The sequence below is a fragment of the Chiloscyllium plagiosum genome, unplaced genomic scaffold (genome assembly GCF_037043375.1).
Source record: "Chiloscyllium plagiosum isolate Xiang-an unplaced genomic scaffold, Cpla_swu_hap1 HiC_scaffold_21, whole genome shotgun sequence".
Taxonomy (NCBI): domain Eukaryota; kingdom Metazoa; phylum Chordata; class Chondrichthyes; order Orectolobiformes; family Hemiscylliidae; genus Chiloscyllium; species Chiloscyllium plagiosum.
The window spans coordinates 56697696-56721538 of NW_028270159.1; the positions used below are offsets into that span (position 1 = coordinate 56697696).

At 49.5% G+C, this 23843-nt stretch overlaps 1 protein-coding gene across 1 annotated transcript in view; it reads left to right on the plus strand.

Annotated features, from left to right (window-relative positions):
* Nucleotides 1-23843, plus strand: part of LOC122564589 (neutrophil cytosol factor 2-like) — a 120081-nt gene that overhangs the window by 72156 nt on the left and 24082 nt on the right. The window contains exons 9-10 of the mRNA XM_087998612.1: nt 12175-12313; nt 14755-14811. Of these exons, the coding sequence (XP_087854738.1) occupies nt 12175-12313; nt 14755-14811 (196 nt within the window). The remainder of the gene's footprint in view (nt 1-12174; nt 12314-14754; nt 14812-23843) is intronic.

Genomic DNA, 23843 nt, shown 5'->3' on the forward strand with positions numbered 1-23843 from the left:
TGATGTTGTCAGCAGAGGCAAGATGGCACCGAAGTATGGCGAGACAGTTCTGCAGTGATGGGTGGTGAGGGTACTTGAGGCTGGCCAACTGCCTTTGCAGGTTGGAAGAGCCCAAATCCAGGCCCAGGGTTATGCACTTAAGAAAGACCATAATGTTGAAATTTTAACTTTATTTTTTATTTTTCTATCTTTACACCCAATTCTAGTTTAGAACATAGAACAGTACAGGCCCCTCGCCCCTTTGTGCCAAGCATTTATCTTAATCTAAGATCAACCTAACCTACACACCCCTCAATTTACTGCTGTCCACGTGCTTGTCCAGCAATCGCTTAAATGTCCCTAATGTCTCTGACTCTACTCCCATCACTGGCAGTGCATTCCACATACCCACCACTCTCTGTGTAAAGAACCTACCTCTGACATCTCCCCTGTACCTTCCTTCAATCACCTTAAAATTGTGACCCTTTGTGACAGCCATTTCTGCCCTGGGGAAAAGTCTCTGACTATCTACACTCTCTGTACCTCCCATTACCCTGTACACCTCTCTTCCTTCCTCTCCCCAGTGTGAAAAGCCCCAGCTCACTCAACCTCTCTTTATAAGACATGTCCTCCAGTCCAGGCAGGATCATGGTAGATCTCCTCTGCAACCTCTCTAAAGCATCTACATTCTTTTTGCAAGGTTTGTGAAGGTTTGTAGCTCAGGTTGAAGTTTAGGGTGTAGCTTTGCTCGCTGAGCTGTAGGTGTGATATCCAGAGGTTTCATTACCTGGCTAGGTAACATCATCAGTGGCGACCTCCAAATGAAGCGAAGCTGTTGTCTCCTGTTTTCTATTTATATCTTTCTCCTGGATGGGGCTCTTGGGGTTTGTGGTGATGTCATTTCCTGTTCGTTTTCTGAGAGGTTGATAGATGGCATCTAGATCTATGTGTTTGTTTATGGCGTTGTGGTTGGAGTGCCAGGCCTCTAGGAATTCTCTGGCATGTCTTTGCTTAGCCTGTCCCAGGATAGATGTGTTGTCCCAATCGAAATGGTGGTTTTTTTCATCCATGTGTAGGGCTATGATCTGCCCCTCACAAAGTCATGCTGACTATCTTTAATCAAACTATGTTTTTCCAAATAGCCATAAATCCTATCTCTCGGGGTCCTTTCCAGTACCTTGCTTACTACAGGCGTAAGACTGACTGGTCTGTAATTCCCAGGGATTTCTCTATTTCCTTTCTTGAACAGAGGAACAACATTTTCCTCCCTCCAATCATCCGGTACTACCCTCGTGGAGTGTGAGGATGCAAAGATCATCTTCAGATGTGCAGCAATCTCATTCCTCACTTCCCGTAGTAACCTTGGATATATCTGGTCCAGCCCTGGGAACTTATCTGTCTTGATGCTTCCCAGAATTTCCAGCACATCCACTTCCTTAATATCAATCTGTTGAAGCCTATTGACCGAGTCCATGGTGTTCTCACTATCAACAAAGTCCCTCATGCTAGTGAATACTAAAGCAAAACACTCATTTAGGGCCTCCCCTACCTTTTCAGACTCCAGGCACGAGTTCCCTCCACTATCCCTGATCGGCTCTACCCTCTCTCTCTCTGATCATTCTCTTATTCCTCACGTAAGTGTAGAATGCCTTTTGGTTTTCCCTAATCATTCCTGTCAAGGCTTTCTCATGCCCCCTCCTAGCTCTCCTCAGTTCATTTTTGAGTTCGTTCCTAGCTATCCTGTAGAGCTGTGCCAGATCCTTGCTCTCTCAACCTTAAGTAAGCTTCCTTTTTCCTCTTGACAAAAAGTTTCTCTTCTCTTCCCTTGCTCCTTCACCTTACCTGTGTCAGTGGGACAAAGTTATCCAACACTCGCAACAAGTGCTCCTTAAACAGCCTCCACATTTCTATTGTGCATTTCCTGTAGAACAATTGTTCCTAATTTATACTCCACAGCTCCTGTCTAATAGCAGTATAATTTCCCCTCCCCCAATTAAATACCTTACCATACTGTCTGTTCCTATCCCATTCCATGGCTATGGTAAAGGTGAGGCAGTTGTGGTCACTGTCACTGAAATGCTCTCCCACGTGAGATCTGACTCCTGGCTTGATGAAGGGCTTTTGCCCGAAACATCGATTTCGAAGCTCCTTGGATGCTGCCTGAACTGCTGTGCTCTTCCAGCACCACTAATCCAGAATCTGGTTTCCAGCATCTGTAGTCATTGTTTTTACTTCCTGGCCTGGCTTGTTGCTTAACAGCAAATCCAAAATGGCCTTCCACCTGACAAAATTGGCTCCATCCAGACCATCTGCACTAAGGAGATTCCAAACAATATTGAGGAAGTTGAAGTTACCCATAACAACAAATTTCTTACATCTGCATCTCTCCAAGATCTGCTGTCCAATCTGCTCTTCCATCTCTCTGCTGCAATTGGGGGGGGGGGGGGGGGAGGTGATTGGGGGGTCTATAGAAAACACCAAATAAAGTGACTGCTCCTTTCCTGTTACTGACTTCCACCTGTACTGTCTCAGTAGACAAACTCTCCTCAACAACCTCCTTTTCTGCAGCTGTGATACATTCCCTAATTAACAATGCCGATCCCCTTCCTCTTTTAACCCCCTTCCCTGTTCTTTTTAAAAGATCTAAACCCTGGAACATCCAGCAACCATTCCTGCCCCATGAAATCCATGTCTCCATTATGGCGTCGTTCTATGTACTGATCCATGCTCTAAGTTCATCAGTCTTATTCCTGACACTTATTGCATTGAAACAGATACACTTTAATCCATCCTTTAGCCCTATCAACTCTCTGCATTCTATATCTGCCCGTAAAATAATTCCCCTCTCCTCTGATCTCTAGCTTTGGTTCCCATCCTCCTGCCAAACTAGTTTAAACCCTCCTGAAGTGCTCTCGCAAATCTCCTGCCCAGGACATTGGTGCCCCTCCAGTTTAAGTGTAACCCATCTTTATGTACAGGTCCCACCTTCCCCAGAAGATACCTCAATGATCTACATACCTGAAGCCCTCCCTTCTGCACCAGCCCTGTAGCCACATGTTTAGCTGCACTCGCTCCCTGTTCCTCGCCTCACTAGCACGTGGCACCGGTAGTAATCTTGGGGTTACTGCTCTGCTTGTCTTGCTTTTTAGCTTCCAACCCTAACTCTCTGAAATCACCTTTTAGATCCTCATCCATTTTTCTAGCAATGTCATTGGTGCCAATGTGCACCACGACTTCTGGCTGCTCACCCTCCCCTTTCAGAACCTTGTAGACTGGATCAGAGACATCCCGGACCCTGGCACCTGGGGGGCAGCATACATTGTTCGTGACCACAGAATCTCCTGTCCGTTCCTCTAACTTTTGAACCTCCTACCACAAGCGCTTTTCTATTCTCCCCCCCTTCCCCTCTGAGCCACAGAGCCAGGCTCAGTACCAGAGACCTAGCCACCATAGCTTTCCCCGGTAGATCATTCCCTTCTAACAGTATCCAAAATGGTATACTTATTATTGAGGGAAACGGCCAAAGGGGATCCCTGCACTGTCTGCCTGTCCCCTGACTGTTACCCATGTACCTTTTTCCTGTACCTGAGGTGTGACTACTTCCCTGTAACTCCTCTCTATTGCCCCCTCTGCCTCCCGAATGATCCGAAATTCATCCAGCTCCAGCTTCAGTTCCAGTTCCCTATCGCAGTTTCTGTGGAGCTTGAGGCGGATGCACTTCCCATAGATGAAGTCAGTGGGAACACTAGTGGTGACCCTTACCTTCCAAATCCTACAGGAGGAGCATGCAACTGCCCTAACATTCATTCCCACTGTTCTGAATTCCCAAAGAAACTATTGAAAAATAAACTAGGATCCTTACCAAATCGGTGCACAGAACCTTTTTTATTGTTAGAGGAGGTGGGTGGGTGGGAGACACTACCTAAGTAGTGTTTCGGGTAAAGCAACCACCCAAACATATTACCTCACTTCCTCAGCAGTCCCGTGTCCGCTCCTGCTCAGCGTGCGCTGTGCCTATTCCCGAGGTCCCCGCTCTCACCACTCCCACTGCTGCTGAAAACATGGAGGCCGCTAATCCCATGAGGTGATTTAATAAAGTTTATTTCTGTGTTTAAGATGGCACTGGAGAGCGGCAACATTACACAACTTATTCCAGTATATTTGTGATAAATACATGTGACAATAAATAAATCATTTGGGCCGAATTAGCAGATGGACTGAATCAATATCATTATCCAATGTCCAGATGTATCTTGGAGGTGAAGCAGTGATTACTGAACTTCATTGAATCTAGTCTACTGTATTCACTGCTCACAATGTGATCTCCACTACATTTGAAAGATGAAACGTGGACTGTCCGTAAAAATGGTCCTGAGCTTTCTGTCATGCCAACTGTCTGTCTCAGGCCTGCCTCAGTACAATTTGTAAGGACAGCATCTAATTTTCTACCTAGGGACCCTGCAACGTCTCGGACTCAACATCGAGTTCAATAACTTTAGACCTGATTATGTCCTCACCCCCATACCTGGTCCTGTCATGACAAGGGTTGCTTTTAACAGGCAATGTCCCAATGTCTCATAGTCTTAGCTCTCATTATCAGTTATTCATCTTCTCTTCTGTCCTGGCTTACTATTAATATTCCCGTGTCAATAATACCTTCTTTATATCTCTCTTTCTCTAGGCTCTGTCTCCACCTGTCTGCTCACATCTCTCCCACCTCCCAGTCTTAAGCAGAAATACCATTTTTTACTAGCTGCTATTCGTTCTGATGAAGAGTCACTGGATTTGAAATGTTACTGCTTTCTGCCCACAGATGCTGCCAGAACTTGCTGAGTTTCTCTCGCAATTTCTTTTTTTGATCTAGATTGCCAGCATCCACAATTCTTTATTCTTTCTCCAGTAACATAAAACGTAATGTGATCAGTTTCTAAATGTTATGGAATTCAATGTTGAGATCTGAAGGCTATAAAGTGCTAAAATGTAAAACAAATTGCGGATCCTCAAATTCATTGGAACAGGCCTGGATAGAAATGTTGGCATGACAATAAGTTACTTTATTGAAATGGTACTTTATTCCTACGGACAGGGAAGAGGTGTTCCACAAAGCATTGTTTGGTCTCACCCCTTAAGACTGCATTGTGAGCCACAAATGCAGTAGACCAGATTGAAAGAAGTACATGTAAAGTACTGCTTTGCTTGGAAGGTGTGTTTGGAGTCTTGCACAGTGAGGGGGGAGAAAATGAATGGTAAGTGTTACATCATCTGTGATTTCAAGGTGAAATGGGGCAGTGAAGAAATATTTGGTGTGATGAGAAATGGATTAGTGTGTCAAGGCGGTGATGGTCCCTTGCAGAATGCTGACAGTGAGGTGAAAGAAAAGATGTTTGAATATTATAATATTTGAAGCTATGGGCCAAGTGCTGGAAAGTGGGGTTTGTGTAGATAGTTCAGCACAGATTTGATGGGTCTAAAGGCCTGTCTTGTACTGTATGATCCTATAACTGTGTTTGGTAATGGCATCCTGCTGGAGTTACTGAAATGGCAGTGGAACAAAGTTTGAACCTGTTTTCCAACAATATCCACTCCAATTTCTCAATTCTGACAGAAATATTATTTTGAACTCAACTGTTTAATTTATAATTTAACTGACTATTTGCAGATCTCCTTTGGGCTGTTGAGGCAATTTTATGACTTATTTTCCAGGCTGGTGGCATAGAACTCTTTCGGTTCTAACAACTTGAAAACCTCCATACAAGCTCTCACCATCTGGAGACATTACACAGTAAAACTCATCTGCTAGGGAGACTATTATCCTGAATTTAAAACAAAATCCTCCTAAACTGATGTCAAAAACTAAAGTTAAAATTCCCAGTCTGGTTTCTCTGTCTGACATAAACTCAGTAGTGTAAATTTTCCATGAATTAGCTTCACAGAAATCTTGCTGGGCATGTGACAGAACTGTGTATTTTCTTGAAAGCTATGCATTTAATCACTGTTCTCAATGACTTTCTGATCTTTCTTTTTTAAAAAAGGACTTCACAGAACTTACAGCACAGAAAAGGCCCTTTGGTCTGTCACATTGGCTCACACTTAACTATTTGTGGGCGGCACGGTGGCACAGTGGTTAGCACTGCTGCCTCACAGCGCCAGAGACCCGGGTTCAATTCCCGCCTCAGGCGACTGACTGTGTGGAGTTTGCACATTCTCCCTGTGTCTGCGTGGGTTTCCTCCGGGTGCTCCGGTTTTCTCCCACAGTCCAAAGATGTGCAGGGTCAGGTGAATTGGCCATGCTAAATTGCCCGTAGTGTTAGGTAAGGGGTAAATGTAGGGGTATGGGTGGGTTTCGCTTCGGCGGGTCGGTATGGACTTGTTGGGCCGAAGGGCCTGTTTCCACACTGTAATGTAATCTAATCTAATCTAATCTATTCTAATCCAATTTTCTGGTACTTGCCCCATAACCTTTCACCAGTTTCCTCATTTCCCCTCCCCTCACCTATCCCGGATCCAGTCTTTCAACTCTGCATCACTCTCATGACCTTCCTACCTGTCCATCTTCCGTCCCACCTATCCGCTCCACCCTCCTTTCTGACCTGTCACCATTACTCCCCACCTTCATCTACCTATCGCACTCTCAGCTGCCTTCCTCCCCAGCTCCACCTCCCTCCCATTTATCTCTCTACCCCCTCGGCTCACAAGCCTCATTCGCGATGAAGGACTTATGCCAGAAATGTTGATTCTTCTGCTTCTCTGATGCTGCCTGACCTGTGTTTTTCAGCACCACACTCTCCACTGTGATACTTCAGCATCTGAAGTCCTCACTGTCTCCATAGCCTTGTATGCCTTGATATTGCAAATGCACACCTCAGTACTAATATTATGATATTTCTACCTCTACCACCCTCAACAGGCAGTGAGTTCCAGATTCTTCGCCCTCTGGGTGAAAAGGTTTTTCCTCACACCTTCTGCCCCAAACAATAGGGTTGTTGTCTCATTAGAGACTGGTTTAACCTGAGGGTCCCCATGCATCAGGTGAAGGGAGACTTTGAGAAGGAGAGTTCTTCATTGTAATCTCAGCTGGTATGGGAATCGAACCCACACTATTGGTGTTCTGGATCAAACCAAGCGCACTCAAAATATATCAAGGAGATAGCATAGACCCTAACTTTTGTCTTATTTAAATAAGGTAAAGGAACAAAGTTTAGCCTGTTTTCCGACAACATCCATTGCAGTTTCTCAAATCCTAGAGAACGAAGGTGCTGTGTTCCAGATGTAAATCGATTGGTAAAACTACTTGGCTTTAAGCAAAACTGACTTTATTCTTATACTACAGTTAAAATACAACCAATAAAGAAGAATTGGCATAACTTCAACTCCATTGAAATACTTAATAAAATAATATTTTATTTAACTATTTAATTCACCTGTTCCAATGTAACACACATGGCAAAGGCAAATTGAGTGAAATGGATGCTCTTACATGCGATCACCAGTCCAAGAGAAAGGAACACTGAAATAAACAACCTAACAGCCAAGAGAGAACTCGTGCTTTTCCTACAGCAGAGAGAGAGAGAGCTGTAACTAGCAGCTTCAACAGCCAAAAAACAGCAACTTCAACTTCAGTTGAAAGCAAAACTACCACCCTGGCTCTGTGTGAGCCTGACTCTACCCACTCACACTTCTTTTGTCTAATTTTTAAAAAGTACTCTGGGAGCTCAAAGCTGTTTACCCACTGCTTCTGAAGTAGGCATATTGGCAACACCTTTCTGCAAGAAAAAAACGGCGCAAAACATATCTTTGGTAAAGGCTAGCGTTCACTCTATATTGCAAATCAGCCATCCAGCTTACACCCCCACCCCCCTGACAGACCACGCACCTTCAAAATCTATTAAGAAAGTAGCCTTGACTCTAACGTTTTCTTATTTTAAAAGTAATTATAAGGTGTTGCATTCCAGATGCAATTCTATTGGTCAAACTACTCAATGTGAAGCAAAACACAATTTATTTGTTCGCTGTAGTTAAAATACAAAAAAAATAGAATTAAGAAAATAATTGACTTTACTGTAACTCTGTTGGAAAACGTAACAGAATAATAGATTCAGTAACTATTACTAAATAACTGTTCTGACATAGCAATGTCCCATCAACACATACTTGGCAAAAGGCAAATTTAGAAAACAGATTGTCTCACATATAACTCCAGCAGCCCATTAGGAAAAACATCATGAGAACTGAGAGAGTGAGTAGCAAGAAGAGATATTCTGCAGCAACAGAGCCAGCAACAACTACTACTGAAAAACTAAGAAACTAAAAATCCTGGTTCTGTGGGAGCTTGACCACACCCATTCAGGCTGCTTCTAGTGTTCCAACTTTTTTTAAAAAAAACAACCCCTCACAAGCTGTTTACCTCATGACCTCTTAAAGCCATAGTATTATCATAAATGTGGCCATTGTCATTGCTCTTGAACCAAGTGGCCTTCTCGGTCCTTTCAGAAGGTGCTAATGAGTCTCCCACACAGCTGTGGTTCTGAGTGATAGCAAACTTCCTTCTCTAATGTGTGAATATGAGTGAACCAGATGACGTCTTACAGCAATCAACAATAGTTGATTTAATTTCAGTTTCTAGCAGATGTTATAGTGAAACCAGTGGCCCTGAGCATTCGCTAGGGCCTCTGGATTATGTTACCACTGTGCTACCAGCTCTCCTCTAGAATATTGCCTGATTTCACTTCTGCCTGAGCATGTTTGCTTCTGAAACTCTCAGCCATGCTTTCATTCCCTTTGAATTTCACTATTCTGATGCACCCCTAACTGATCTCCTACATTAAATCTCTGTAAACAATCCTATCTTGACATGGACCAAATCTCACTTGCCCCTGTGCTTGCAGACCTACATTGCTACAGGTCAAACAAAGTCTTAATTTCAGAATTCTCATCCATATTTTGAAATCACTGTATCAGCTCACCCCTCCTTACCTCTTTTATCCATCTAGCCTCTGAGATGTCTGTTCTCACTTCCAATTCTGCCTGCTTAAATGTGAGGAGATGGCCTAGTGGAATTTTTGCTAGACTGTTAATCCAGAGATCCAGATAATGTTCTGGGAACCTGGGTTCAAATGATAATCATGAAACCATTGTTGGGGAAGATCCATCAACTTCACTCAGTCTTTTAGGGAAGGAAATCTGCCATTCTCACCTGGTCTGGCTTACATATGACTCCACATCCATAGCAGTGTGGTTAACTGCCCTCTTAAATGCCCACTTCAGTTGAAGAGACAATTAGCCAGCGACGACCACATCCTGTGAGTGATTTTTAAAATAATACTTTTAACTGCTTCACCTCTGGTAACTGTGCTTTCAGGTACTCAGGCCTTCTACTCTGGCTTGCCATCTCTGGACAGCCCAATCTCCATACTCCTTTTAAGTGCTCTTTCTTCTGCACTAATTTAATACACAATTCAGACTCCAATTCTGTTCAATGATGCTTCTGTGAAGTGTCTTGGAATGTGGCATCTCTATGTAAAGACATGGTAAAGAGATTGGTATTAAATCTGTGCTGAACCACCACACAAACCTCACTTTTCAACACTCCACTCACACCATTTGTATGATCTTTTAATCTCTCTGCCTATAAACTCTGCCTGTGTGTGCTTCTTTCTTACTTCACCTGATGAAGGGGCAACGCTTCTAAAGCTTGTGATTTCAAACAGACCTGTTGGTCCATAACCCAGTGTCATCTCAACATCTGATCTATGACTAATAAAGGCAGGTGTATTGTGTGACTTCTGAAATACCTTGTTTATCTGTCCTGCCGCTTTTTGGAATCTGTGGACAAGCATCCCAAGTTGCCTCTGCCTCTCTGAGCTTCTCAGTGTCCTGCCATTCATTGAGTACTCCCCTGTCTTGTTACATCTTCCAAATTGCATCACCTCACACTTAGATTCATAGAGATGTACAGCACGGAAACAGACCCTTCGGTCCAACCTGTCCATGCCGACCAGATATCACAACCCAATCTAGACCCGCCTGCCAGCACCCGGCCCATATCCCTCTAAACCCTTCCTATTCATAGTGTTAAATTCTATTTGCCATTGATCTGCCCACCTGTAAATCCATTTATATTCTCCTATAACCTAAATCCTACTACTTCACGATCAGCCACCCGGGTAGAGTCATTGAGATCCACACCTCAGGAAAAGGCCTTTCAGCCCATCTTGTCTGCGTTAGTCAATTGGCCCAAATAGTGTTGATTACCTTGGCATCGCAAGTGATCACCTAAATCTTCTGATGTGTTATTAGGGTTTCTGCCTCTACTGCTCATACAGGCAATGAGTTCCAGGTTCCCACTACTCTTTGGATGAAAATGTCTTTCCTCTTCTCCTCTTCACCGTTTACTAGATTTTGTTTAGATTAGATTAGATTACTTACAGTATGGAAACAGGCCTTTCGGCCCAACAGGTCCACGCCGACCCGCCACCCACCCATGCCCATTCCCCCACATTTACCCCTTCACCTAACACTATATGGGCAATTTAGATTAGATTAGATTAGATTAGATTAGATTAGATTAGATTACAGTGTGGAAACAGGCCCTTCGGCCCAACAAGTCCACACCGACCCGCCGAAGCGAAACCCACCCATACCCCTACATTTACCCCTTACCTAACACTATGGGCAATTTAGTATGGCCAATTCACCTGACCCTGCACATCTTTGGACTGTGGGAGGAAACCGGAGCACCCGGAGGAAACCCACGCAAACACAGGGAGAATGTGCGAACTCCACAAGTCAGTCGCCTGAGGTGGGAATTGAACCCGGGTCTCTGGCGCTGTGAGGCAGCAGTGCTAACCACTGTGCTACCGTGCTGCCCTTTACCTTAATTCGATGCTGCCTGCTCATTGCTCCCTCCAAGAAGGGAAAGGTTTCTTCCTATGTACCCTATCCAAGCCCTCATATCTACAGACATCTCAATCGTGTCCTCTCTCAACCTCTTCTGCTCTGAGAAAAATAGCCCTTGTCCAATCTCTCTCTCTTCATAAACTAAAACTCTCCAGCCCAGGAGACATCCTGGTAACTCTCCTCTGCACCCTCTCCAGTGCTATCACATCCCTTCTAAAATGTGGATTCCAGAATTGCACACAATATTGTCGCTGTGACCTAACCAACATTTTATATAGTGCCAGCATAACCTCCATGTTATTAAACTCTTATGCCCAGCTAATAGAGGTAAGTATATCATGTGCATTTTTAACTACTTTATCTGCTTGCTTTGATACCTTAAGGGATTAATGTACATGCAAGGTACTTGCTGTAGAGGTAGTGACTGGTTCCTGGAATAAGGATGCTAACCAATGAAGGAACATTGAGGAGACTGGATTTGAAACCTCAAGAGTTTTAAAGAATGATGACTGGTATCATTGAAACTGACAGAGTTCTTAAAGGGAAAGTAAGGATAGATGCATGAGGAATGTTTCCAATGGCTGGTGGGTGTAGAACAACCAGATGCTGTCTCAGAATAAGAGATAGGACATTTAGGACTGAAAGGAGGTGGAATTTCATCACTCAGAGGGTGGTGTTTTATGTTCTACCTGTCAGAGATTGATAGATTTATAGATACTAAAGATGAAAATGTGTTACTGGAAAAGTGCAGCTGGTCAGGCAGCATCCAAGGAGGAAGAGAATCGACGTTTCGGGCATAAGCTCTTCTCATGCCTGAAACGTCGATTCTCATGCCTGAAACGTCGATTCTCCTGCTCCTTGGATGCTGCCTGACCTGCTGCGCTTTTCCAGCAACATATTTTCAGCTCTGATCTCCAGCATCTGCAGTCCTCACTTTCTCCTCGTAGATACTAAAGATACCAGGAATATGAAGATCATGCAGGGAAATAAATTTGAGAAAGAAGATCAGGCACAATCTAGTTGAATGGCAGAGAAGGCTCGATTAGCCAAATGACCTCATCCTGCTCCTATATCCTCTGTGATAGATTTTCAGAAACTAGGGAATTAAGGTATGTTGTGATAGTCTGCATCGGTGGAATTGAGGTAAGTATTGATTCTAGGAGTGCAATGTCTGACTCTTGCTTCTAATTCTTGTGTTCCAGTCTGCCTGGAGTGAGATTGAACCTTCTGCAAGTGTTGAGAATGTCAACTATTTGTATCAGTAGTCCGTAGATAGTGTATTCTGTTGTCTGTTCTCAGAGGAACAAGAGGGTATCACCAGGTGCTGTTCGACTTTGCTCCAAAAACAGCAAGTGAGGTTGAGGCAAAAGCTGGGAATGTTGTCTTTGTCTTGGAGAACGGAGAAGATGGATGGTCGACTGTTATTGCAGACAATGAGGTGGGAACTACTGCTTGAATTTCTTTCCCTGTACTAGTACATTCATATTGACTCTGCCCATTTCATCAACACAAGCTCCTTCACACATTGCAATTGACTCCAAATCCTGTGGTTCTGCATGGACACTGATGGAGTTTTCATCATATGCATTAATGAGCTGGATCATACAGATTTACTGATTCCAAAACACTCCCATTTAGTCTTAAGTGTTGAGAAAAGGGTTTGGAGGGTTGGGGTCAGGATGTGTGGTTAGGGGATGAGGTTGTGCTTGGACCAGGATTCAGAGCATAGCTGGGCTAGGGTCAGGGTACAAAGTTGTGATTGAGTTTGGTGCTGTGCTACATTGGGAATGGGGGCTGTTACAGGGCTTAAGGGTCAGGTTGGACTGCGCTGGAGCTTAAGGTCATGGGGGTCATAGAAACTAGGTGCAGGAATAGGTCACTTGGTGCCACCATTCATCATGATAATGGTTGATCATGCAATTTTAGTATCCCATTCCCACTTTCTTTCCATACGCTTTGATCCTATTAGCTGCAAAAGCCATATCTAGCTCCTTCTTAAATATATCTAATGAACTGGCTCCAGCAGCTTCCTGTAGTAAAGAATTTCACAGGTTCACAACTCTCTGAGTGAAGAAATTCTTCCTCATCCCAGTCCTGAATGGCTTACCCCTTATTCTTAGGCTGTGATCCTTAGTTCTGGACTTATCCAACTTGGGAACGTTTTTCCTGCATCTAGCCTGTCCAATCCCATGAGGATTTTATAGGCTTCTGTGAGAAGCCCCCTCCCCCCATTGCACTCTCCTGCTTCTAAATTCCAGTGTACAGGGCATTAGTTAGGGCCACTTTTAGAATATTGCGTGCAATTCTGATCTCCCTCCTAACGGAAAGATGTTGTGAAACTTGAAGGGGTTCAGAAATGATTAACAGGGATGTTGCCAGGATTGGGGAAAGGCTGAATAGGCTGGGACTGTTTTTCCTAGAGTGTTGGAGGCTGAAGGGTGACCTTTTGGACGTTTATAAAATCATGAGCAGCATGGATCGGGTAAATAGACAAGGTATTTTCCCTGGGGTGAGGGAGTATAGAATGAGAGGACATAGGCTTAGGGTGAGAGGGGAAAAATTTAAAAGGGACCTAAGGGGTAACTTTTTCACACGCAGTGGTGCATGGGTGGAATGAGCTGTCAGAGGAATTGGTGAAGGCTGGAACAATTACAACATTTCAAAGGTATCTGGATGGATATATGAACAGGAAGGGTTTAGAGGACTATGGGCCAAGTGCTGGCGAATGGGACTAGATTTGGTTGGGATATCTGGTCAGCATGGACGAGTTGGACTGAAGGGTCTTTTTCCGTGCTGTACATCTCTGTGAGTACAAGCCCAGTCAATTCAATCTTTCTTCATATGTCAGTTCTGACATTCCAGGAATCTTTCTGGTCATAGTGCTTGGGGTCATGGGCCTGGCCGAGGATGAGAAGTCAGATATTAAGCTGGGGTCAGAGGTTGGAGCTGTGCTAGTGTCGGAAGCCAGGATTGTGCTGAGGTCAGGGATCATGACTGTCCGGGGTCAGTAAGTCACTGCTAGGATCAGGTCGGCTATTGGAGTCAGAGTTCAGCTGGGGTCAGGGGTCAGGTAGCCTGACTAGGCTTTGGGGTCATGATGATAAGATATCATGTGACTCAAGGGTTTGATGGGGTCAGAGGGTCCTGTGTTGGGGTGATGATTCAAAGAATCTGGATTCTAATCTGATGTTTGTGTATGTATGTGATAGAGAGAAAGTTAATAGAAGCATTGATGCTCTATCCTCACTAATAAAGGCCTGAGCTATACTGTGAGGAGAATCCAACAGAAAGCAATAAACACCTCTTCATTAGACTTGGTTTGAATTTTTACATTGAATTCTGGTGGTATTGAGGTATTAAAGAAGCTCAGATTTGAGAACCTCGATTAATAAGCATCTTCATCTAACAATCTCGAGTTATTACCCAGCTCATGTTGCCAGCTGTTCATTATTCTCAACAACGAAGTTAACAAGGAATGAAAGGGAGCATACCAATGTGATCCATGGAAAGGAATTTTCCAACATCTGTGTCTATTCTGATGGGTCTATGTTTTCCTTTTGTCTCTCCTGGGGTCTGTTGGGATCTTCTGCCTATTGAGGTCAGGGGAATTGGAGGCAGTAATGACCTCTCTGATCGAGCAACATATCTCTTCTTGCTTATGGATTTGGCAGGTCAGTGAATTTGACTGGGTGCAATGAAGGTTGCTTGATAAATCTGACACACCGTGACTGCATTAATTAGAGAGTGAGCACTAGGTTTGACTTGGATACCAGACCCTCCACCATTCACACAGAAACACCAGCAATGACCATTTGCTCTATCCATAATCTTATTGCTCAGTTTTCTCTGATTGAACGCTAATTTCTTTATTTTTTTCAGAAAGGGTTAATTCCTACTGCATACCTGGAGGTTTGGGCTAGAAACAGAGGAAACAAGGTAAGAAGGATTTACTTCCGATACTGACTGTGGTTGTACGAACGTCATCTCTCCAAAGAAATGGCTACAATTATTTTGTTGGTGATTCACTAGGGTCCTGTGCTGCTGAGGTTTCTATTAGTCAAACTGAATGTGAATCAGGACTATGGAGAGGGCCAAGAGTTTGAACAGGACTGGGGAAAGTGTCAAGAGAGGAAGCCGCACTGGGGTAAGGTCTGAGAGTCCAAAGCCTTCTTAATGTATAAAAAGTATTTGGATGTGCACTTGTGAAGCCAAGGTTATGGGCATAAAGGTGGAAAATGGGATTTGAAGAGTTAGGTGGTTGGTTTTTCCCATCATGGTCATGAAAGGCCGAAGAACCTATTGCTGTGATGTCAATCACAATGAAGTGAGTGGGAATGTGAAACAGGACTAGAAGTGAGAATAGAACTGGGGAAAGTGTGGAGAGCAGGAACAGGAATTGGATTGGGGTGAGTGCCAAGTAAGTCTGGGATCAAGAACAGGACTGTGCAGAGGACCGTGATGGGGAACAGGACAGAGGAGATTGCCAAGAGAGGGAACAGAATTGGATAGTGTGTGAGATGGAGAATAGGATGAGGGGTGAGATTCTGTGTGAGTGAACAGTACTGGGAAGTGACCCATGAGGGTTAACAGGGAGAGCGGGAAGGTGGGGAACTGAACTGAGCAGGGTTTTGTGAGGATGAACAAAACTGGGGGATGTTCAGAGAGGAAACTGGACAAGGGAGAGTACTGAGAAAGGGAACAGAACAGGGGCAAATGCTGAAAACTGCGAGAAGGCTGTGAAGAGTCCCAGGAAGAGGAAGGGAGAACATGACTGGGGTGCGTGCTGAGAGGAGAACAGGACTAGCGAGACGGCCAAGCAGGGGAACATGCCTAGGGGTTGGAAAGAGAGGGAGAACAGAATTGGGGCAATTGCCGAGATGGGGAACTGGGCGTGGGAAGAGAGCTGAGAAGGAGAAAATGATGGGGGGGTAATGGCTGAGAGATGGAAATAGAACTCGACGTTCAGAGAGGGGGAACAGGCCTGGAGTGTGAGGAGGAGGGAAGACAGGATTGGGGAGAGGTCTGGTCAGGATAACAATATTGGGCAGTGTGTTGAGAGGTGGAACAAGATGGGGGAGTGAGCAGAAAGGAAGAACAAGTCTGGGCAGAGTAGGAGTGAGGAAAGGAGTGGAGAACATGACAGGCGGGGTTGTGAGAAGGGGAAACAGGATTGGTCGGAGTCATGAGAAGGGAATCAGGACCGGGAAGAGGGCCGAGAGAGGAGGCAGGACTGGGGAGAGGGCGGAGAGAGGGAGCAGATTCGGGGAGAGGGCCGAGAGACGAAGCAGGACCGGGGAGAGGGCCGAGAGAGGGAGCAGGACTGGGGAGAGGGCCGAGAGAGGGAGCAGGACTGGGGAGAGGGCCGAGAGACGGAGCAGGACTGGGGAGAGGGCCGAGAGAGGGAGCAGGACCGGGGAGAGGGCCGAGAGAGGGAGCAGGACTGGGGAGAGGGAGCAGAACCGCGGAGAGGGCTGAGAGACGGAGCAGGACTGGGGAGAGGGCCGAGAGACGGAGCAGGACTGGGGAGAGGGCCGAGAGAGGGAGCGAAACCGGAGAGAGGGCCGAGAGAGGGAGCAGGACCGGGGAGAGGGCCGAGAGAGGGAGCAGGACCGGGGAGAGGGCCGAGAGACGGAGCAGGACTGGGGAGAGGGAGCAGAACCGGGGAGAAGGCCAAGAGACGGATCAAGACTGGGGAGAGGACTGAGATGAGGCAGGACTGGGGAGAGGGCCGAGAGAGGGAGTAGGACCAGGGAGAGGGCCGAGATAGGGAGCAGGACTGGGAAGAGAGAGCAGGACTGGGGAGAGGGAGCAGGGTCGGGGAGAGGGCCGAGAGAGGGAGCAGGGTCGGGGAGAGGGCCGAGAGGGGGAGCAGGGTCAGGGAGAGGGCCGAGAGAGGGAGCAGGGTCGGGGAGAGGGCCGAGAGAGGGAGCAGGGTCGGGGAGAGGGCCGAGAGAGGGAGCAGGGTCGGGGAGAGGGCCGAGAGAGGGAGCAGGGTCGGGGAGAGGGCCGAGAGAGGGAGCAGGGTCGGGGAGAGGGCCGAGAGAGGGAGCAGGGTCGGGGAGAGGGCCGAGAGAGTGAGCAGGGTCGGGGAGAGGGCCGAGAGAGGGAGCAGGACTCGGGAGAGGGAGCAGGACTGGGGGAGAGATCCGAGAGACGGAGCAGGACTGGGGAGAGGGCCGAGAGAGGGACTAGGACCGGGGAGAGGGCCGATATAGGGAGCAGGACTGGGGAGAGGGCCGAGAGAGGGAGCAGGGTCGGGGAGAGGGCTGAGAGAGGGAGCAGGGTCGGGGAGAGGGCCGAGAGAGGGGGCAGGGTCGGGGAGAGGGCCGAGAGAGGGAGCAGGACCGGGGAGAGGGCCGAGAGGGGGAGCAGGACCGGGGAGAGGGCCGAGAGAGGGAACAGGACCGGGGAGAGGGCCGAGAGATGGAGCTGGACCGGGGAGAGGGCCGAGAGATGGAGCTGGACCGGGGAGAGGGCCGAGAGATGGAGCTGGTCCGGGGAGAGGGCCGAGAGATGGAGCTGGTCCGGGGAGAGGGCCGAGAGATGGAGCTGGTCCGGGGAGAGGGCCGAGAGAGGGAGCAGGACCGGGGAGAGGGCCGAGAGAGGGAGCAGGACCGGGGAGAGGGCCGAGAGAGGGAGCAGGACCGGGGAGAGGGCCGAGAGAGGGAGCAGGACCGGGGAGAGGGCCGAGAGAGGGAGCAGGACCGGGGAGAGGGCCGAGAGAGGGAGCAGGACCGGGGAGAGGGCCGAGAGAGGGAGCAGGACCGGGGAGAGGGCCGAGAGAGGGAGTAGGACTGGGGAGAGGGAGCAGAACCGCGGAGAGGGCCGAGAGACGGAGCAGGACTGGGGAGAGGGAGCAGAACCGGGGAGAAGGCCAAGAGACGGATCAAGACTGGGGAGAGGACTGAGATGAGGCAGGACTGGGGAGAGGGCCGAGAGAGGGAGTAGGACCAGGGAGAGGGCCGAGATAGGGAGCAGGACTGGGAAGAGAGAGCAGGACTGGGGAGAGGGAGCAGGGTCGGGGAGAGGGCCGAGAGAGGGAGCAGGGTCGGGGAGAGGGCCGAGAGGGGGAGCAGGGTCGGGGAGAGGGCCGAGAGAGGGAGCAGGGTCGGGGAGAGGGCCGAGAGAGGGAGCAGGGTCGGGGAGAGGGCCGGGAGAGGGAGCAGGGTCGGGGAGAGGGCCGAGAGAGGGAGCAGGGTCGGGGAGAGGGCCGAGAGAGGGAGCAGGGTCGGGGAGAGGGCCGAGAGAGGGAGCAGGGTCGGGGAGAGGGCCGAGAGAGGGAGCAGGGTCGGGGAGAGGGCCGAGAGAGGGAGCAGGGTCGGGGAGAGGGCCGAGAGAGGGAGCAGGACTCGGGAGAGGGAGCAGGACTGGGGGAGAGATCCGAGAGACGGAGCAGGACTGGGGAGAGGGCCGATATAGGGAGCAGGACTAGGGAGAGGGTGGAGAGAGGGAGCACAACCGGGGAGAGGCTGAGAGAAGAGGCAGGACTGGGGAGAGCGCGGAGAGGGGGAGCAGGACCGGGGAGAGGACTGAACGAGGGATCAGGACTGGGGAGAGGGATCAGGAATGGGGAGAGGGATCAGGAATGGGGAAAGGGCCAGGAGAGGGAGCAGGAATGGGGAGAGGGCCGAGAGAGGGAGCAGGACTGGGGAGAGGGCCGAGAGAGGGAGCAGGGTCGGGGAGAGGGCCGAGAGAGGGAGCAGGGTCGGGGAGAGGGCCGAGAGAGGGGGCAGGGTCGGGGAGAGGGCCGACAGAGGGAGCAGGGTCGGGGAAAGGGCCAAGAGAGGGAGCAGGACCGGGGAGAGGGCCGAGAGGGGGAGCAGGACCGGGGAGAGGGCCGAGAGAGGGAACAGGACCGGGGAGAGGGCCGAGAGATGGAGCTGGACCGGGGAGAGGGCCGAGAGATGGAGCTGGACCGGGGAGAGGGCCGAGAGATGGAGCTGGTCCGGGGAGAGGGCCGAGAGATGGAGCTGGTCCGGGGAGAGGGCCGAGAGAGGGAGCAGGACCGGGGAGAGGGCCGAGAGAGGGAGCAGGACCGGGGAGAGGGCCGAGAGAGGGAGCAGGACCGGGGAAAGGGCCGAGAGAGGGGGCAGGACCGGGGAAAGGGCCGAGAGAGGGGGCAGGACCGGGGAGAGGGCCGAGAGAGGGAGCAGGACCGGGGAGAGGGCCGAGAGAGGGGGCAGGGTCGGGGAGAGGGCCGAGAGAGGGGGCAGGGTCGGGGAGAGGGCCGAGAGAGGGGGCAGGGTCGGGGAGAGGGCCGAGAGAGGGGGCAGGGTCGGGGAGAGGGCCGAGAGAGGGAGCAGGGTCGGGGAGAGGGCCGAGAGAGGGAGCAGGGTCGGGGAGAGGGCCGAGAGAGGGAGCAGGACCGGGGAGAGGGCCGAGAGAGGGAGCAGGACCGGGGAGAGGGCCGAGAGAGGGAACAGGACCGGGGAGAGGGCCGAGAGAGGGGGCAGGGTCGGGGAGAGGGCCGAGAGAGGGAGCAGGGTCGGGGAGAGGGCCGAGAGAGGGAGCAGGACCAGGGAGAGGGCCGAGAGGGGGAGCAGGACCAGGGAGAAGGCCGAGAGAGGGAATAGGACCGGGGAGAGGGCCGAGAGATGGAGCTGGACCGGGGAGAGGGCCGAGAGATGGAGCTGGTCCGGGGAGAGGGCCGAGAGAGGGAGCAGGACCGCGGAGAGGGCCGAGAGAGGGAGCAGGACTGGGGAGAGGGCCGAGAGAGGGAGCAGGACCGGGGAGAGGGCCGAGAGAGGGAGCTGGTCCGGGGAGAGGGCCGAGAGAGGGAGCAGGACCGGGGAGAGGGCCGAGAGAGGGAGCAGGACCGGGGAGAGGGCCGAGAGAGGGGGCAGGACCGGGGAGAGGGCCGAGAGAGGGAGCAGGACCGGGGAGAGGGCCGAGAGAGGGGGCAGGACCGGGGAGAGGGCCGAGAGAGGGAGCAGGACCGGGGAGAGGGCCGAGAGAGGGAGCAGGACCGGGGAGAGGGCCGAGAGAGGGAGCAGGACCGGGGAGAGGGCCGAGAGAGGGAGCAGGACCGGGGAGAGGGCCGAGAGAGGGAGCAGGGTCGGGGAGAGGGCCGAGATAGGGAGCAGGACCGGGAGAGAGGGCCGAGAGAGGGAGCAGAATCGGGGAAAGGGCGCAAGACCGAGGAGGTCTGGAGAAGTGGAACAGGTCTGCGGACAGTGCTAGGATTCAAAATAGGATTGGTTTAGGAAAGAGAGGGTGAGCAGAATTCGGGCAATTGCTGAAATGGCGAATAGGAATGAGAGCGAACTGAGAAGGAGCAGTGGATAGGATAAATGCCAAGTGGGGCAAACAGACCTCGTGAAAAAGGCTAGAGGACGATCTGGTGTGGTGCTGTGAGCAGGTCGGAGAAACAAGACTGAGTAGATTGCCATGTAGGTGATCAGAAATGGGAAACAGGTGTAACAGGGAACAGGACTGGGGTGGTTGTGGGATGGGGATAGGTTTAGAGAGAATAATGAGAAGGGGGAACGGATTAGGAGTTGTGGGGAGGTGGCAGTGGGGGAGGGTAGGAAGAAGGAAAAAGACTGGTCAGTGAGTGGGAAGAGGAAACAGTACTGGGGAGAATGCCCAGTGAGGGAGCTGTCCTTGGGGACTGGACGGGAGGGACGAACAGGGCTGAAGAGTGAGCAAGATGGGGCAGGTCTAGGAGTAGTACAGGAAATGGGAAAGAAAACTGGGAGTTGTGTGGGAAAGGGGATCATGATTGCAGAGTGTACTAAGAAGGGGAACAGGACTGGGGGAGTGACGCAATGGGGTACATTAGGCAAAAAGGGTGATCAGGAATGGGAGATTGCCAAGAAGGGGCACAGGACAGAGTGCCAAGACTGAGAGGGGGCTGGAAGGTGTCACTGCTCTGGGGAGAATGCTGAGAAGGGCACTGGACCAGTGAGAGTACACAAAGAGGAACAGGACTGAGAAGCGTGTACACAGGGAGGCTGGACTGGAGAGTGTCCTGAGATGGGGCACCAGGACAGGAGTGTGCCAAAGGGGTGAACAGGACTGGGGTGAGTGCTGTGATGGGGAACAGGACTGGGGTGAGTGATGGGAAACAGGACTGGGTGGAATGCTGTGATGGGGAACAGGGCTGGGGTGAGTGCTGTGATGGGGAACAGGGCTGGGGTGAGTGCTGTGATGGGGAACAGGGCTGGGCGGAATGCTGTGATAGGGAACAGGACTGGGTGGAGTGCTGTGATGGGGAACAGGGCTGGGGTGAGTGCTGTGATGGGGAACAGGACTGGGCAGAATGCTGTGATGGGGAACAGGACTGGGCAGAATGCTGTGATGGCGAACAGGACTGGGTGGAGTGCTGTGATGGGGAACAGGGCTGGGTGGAGTGCTGTGATGGGGAACAGGGCTGGGGTGAGTGCTGTGATGGGGAACAGGACTGGGTGGAGTGCTGTGATGGGGAACAGGACTGGGTGAGTGCTGTGATGGGGAACAGGGCTGGGGTGAGTGCTGTGATGGGGAACAGAACTGGGTGGAGTGCTGTGATGGGGAACAGAACTGGGTGGGAGTGCTGTGATGGGAACAAGACTGAGGGGAGTGCTGTGATGGGGAACAGGAGAACTGCGAGAGTGCGCGTTGGGAGGCAGAACTGGGAAATGTGTTGAGATGGGGTATCAGAAGGAGGGTGTGCTAAGGGAGTGAACAAGACTGAGGGGAGTGTGTGAAGGGGAACAGGACTGAGGGGAGTGCTGTGATGGGGAACAGGACTGAGCGGAGTGCTGTGATGGGGAATAAGACTGGGGTGACTGCTCTGAAGGGGAACAGGACTGGGGTGAGTGCTCTGAAGGGGAACAGGACTGAGGGGAGTGCTGTGAAGGGGAACAGGACTGAGGGGAGTGCTGTGAACTGGAACAGGACTGAGGGGAGTGCTGTGAAGGTGAACAAGACTGGGGTGAGTGCTCTGAAGGGGATCAGGACTGAGGGGAGTGCTGTGAAGGGGAACAGGACTGAGGGGAGTGCTGTGAAGGTGAACAAGACTGAGGGGAGTGCTGTGATGGGCATTAGGACTGAGGGGAGTGCTGTGATGGGCATTAGGACTGAGGGGAGTGCTGTGAACGGGAACAGGAGTTTGGAGAAAGTGCACAAGAGAATAAGACTGGGGAGTGTGCTACGAGGGGGTAGACTGGGTAGAATGCTCCTTCATCAGGTAGCTATGGAGCAGGACCATAAGACACAGAATTTATAGCAAAAGATTACAGCGTCATGCAACTGAAATTATATATTGAACAAACCTAGATCGTTGTTAAGTCTTCCATCTTTTAGAATGGGTTGCAGGTTTCGGTTCACTAAATGTAAAGCCCAGAACTATGTTTAAGTCGCATTCTTGAGATAAGAAGGTGTTATAAAAGAAGGTGACATCTTAGCTCAGATAATGCATGAAAGATGTGAGATCAGAGTCTTCTGCATTCCAGTCTTGAGTCAGACTGGTTCTATTTCCAAAGAGGAATTCATAAAATATTACATGGATTGACTGCCTGTAGATTGTGCGCTTTTTGAACAAAATTGAATGTATCTGGAAATGCTAAGTCACCTTATAGACTAATGTGTGTTTGTGTGCATGAGAAAGAGAGAGAGAAAGTGAGTGAGTGTCTGCATGTGGGAGTGTGTGTGTGCGTGTGCGCACGCGCGCGCGTTTGTGTTTTTACATGCGGATGAATGGACACCGCGCAACACTCGCGAGACAGGGATTTTTCCTCCCAGTCAGGAAACACTTCAGCAGTCAGGGACATTTGGCCTCGGATCTCTGGGTGACTATCCTCTAAGGCAGACTTCGGGATATGCAACAACATAGAGCATCCAAGCAGAGGCTGATAGCTAAGTTCGATACCCATGAGGATGGCCTCAACCTTGGGTTCATGTCACAGCACAGGTGATCCCACTACACTATTTTCTCTCTCTCTCTCTCTCTCTCTCTCTCTCTCTCTCTCTCTCTCACGCACACAGCATACACACAATAACACATACGTACAACTTTTACCTACTCATGCAGACTCGCTCTCATATACATGCATACATTCCCCACACACTCACCCATGCATGTACCCTCTCACAGACTTATATTCCATCACACTCTCACACACAAACAAAAACACTCAGTCACACTCACATGCAGACACTTTTGCTCACTCTCTCTTTCATGTACACATATCCATAGATATGTCCATGGGGTGACTTTCACAGAATTATATTTACAGATACATGCCAGAAGACTGGAGGAATTTACAGAATTATATTTGCAGATACATGCCAGAAGACTGGAGGATAGCAAATGTTGTTCCCTTGTTCAAGGGGGGGAAAGTGGAGATAACCCTGGTAATTATAGACCAGTGAGCCTTATTTCGGTTATGGGTAAAGTGTTGGAAAGGGTTACAAGAGATAGGATTTATAAAAATCTAGAAAGGAATAAGTTGATTAGGGATACTCAACATGGTTTTGTGATGGCTAGGTCATGCATCACAAACCTTATTTAGTTCTTTGAGATGGTGACCAAACAGGTGGATGAGGGTAAAAGGGTCGATGTGATGTATATGGATTTCAGTAAGGCTATTGCACAAAATACAGAGGTATGGGATTGAGGATGATTTAGTGGTTTGGATCAGAAATTGGCTAGCTGAAAGAAGACAGAGGGTGGTGATTGATGGGAAATGTTCATCCTGGAGTTCAGTTACTAGTGGGGTACCGCAAGGATCTGTTTTGGGGCCACTGCTGTTTGTCATTTCTATAAATGACCTGGATGAGGGCATTGAAGGATGGGTTAGTAAATTTGCAGATACACTAAGGTCCGTAGAGTTGTGGATAGTGCTGAAGGATGTTGCGGGTTACAAAGGGGCATAGATAAGCTGCAGAGCTGGGCTGAGAAGTGGCAAATGGAGTTTAATGTGGAAAAGTGTGAGGTGATTCACTTTGGAAGGAGTAACAGGAATGCAGAGTACTGGGTTAATGGT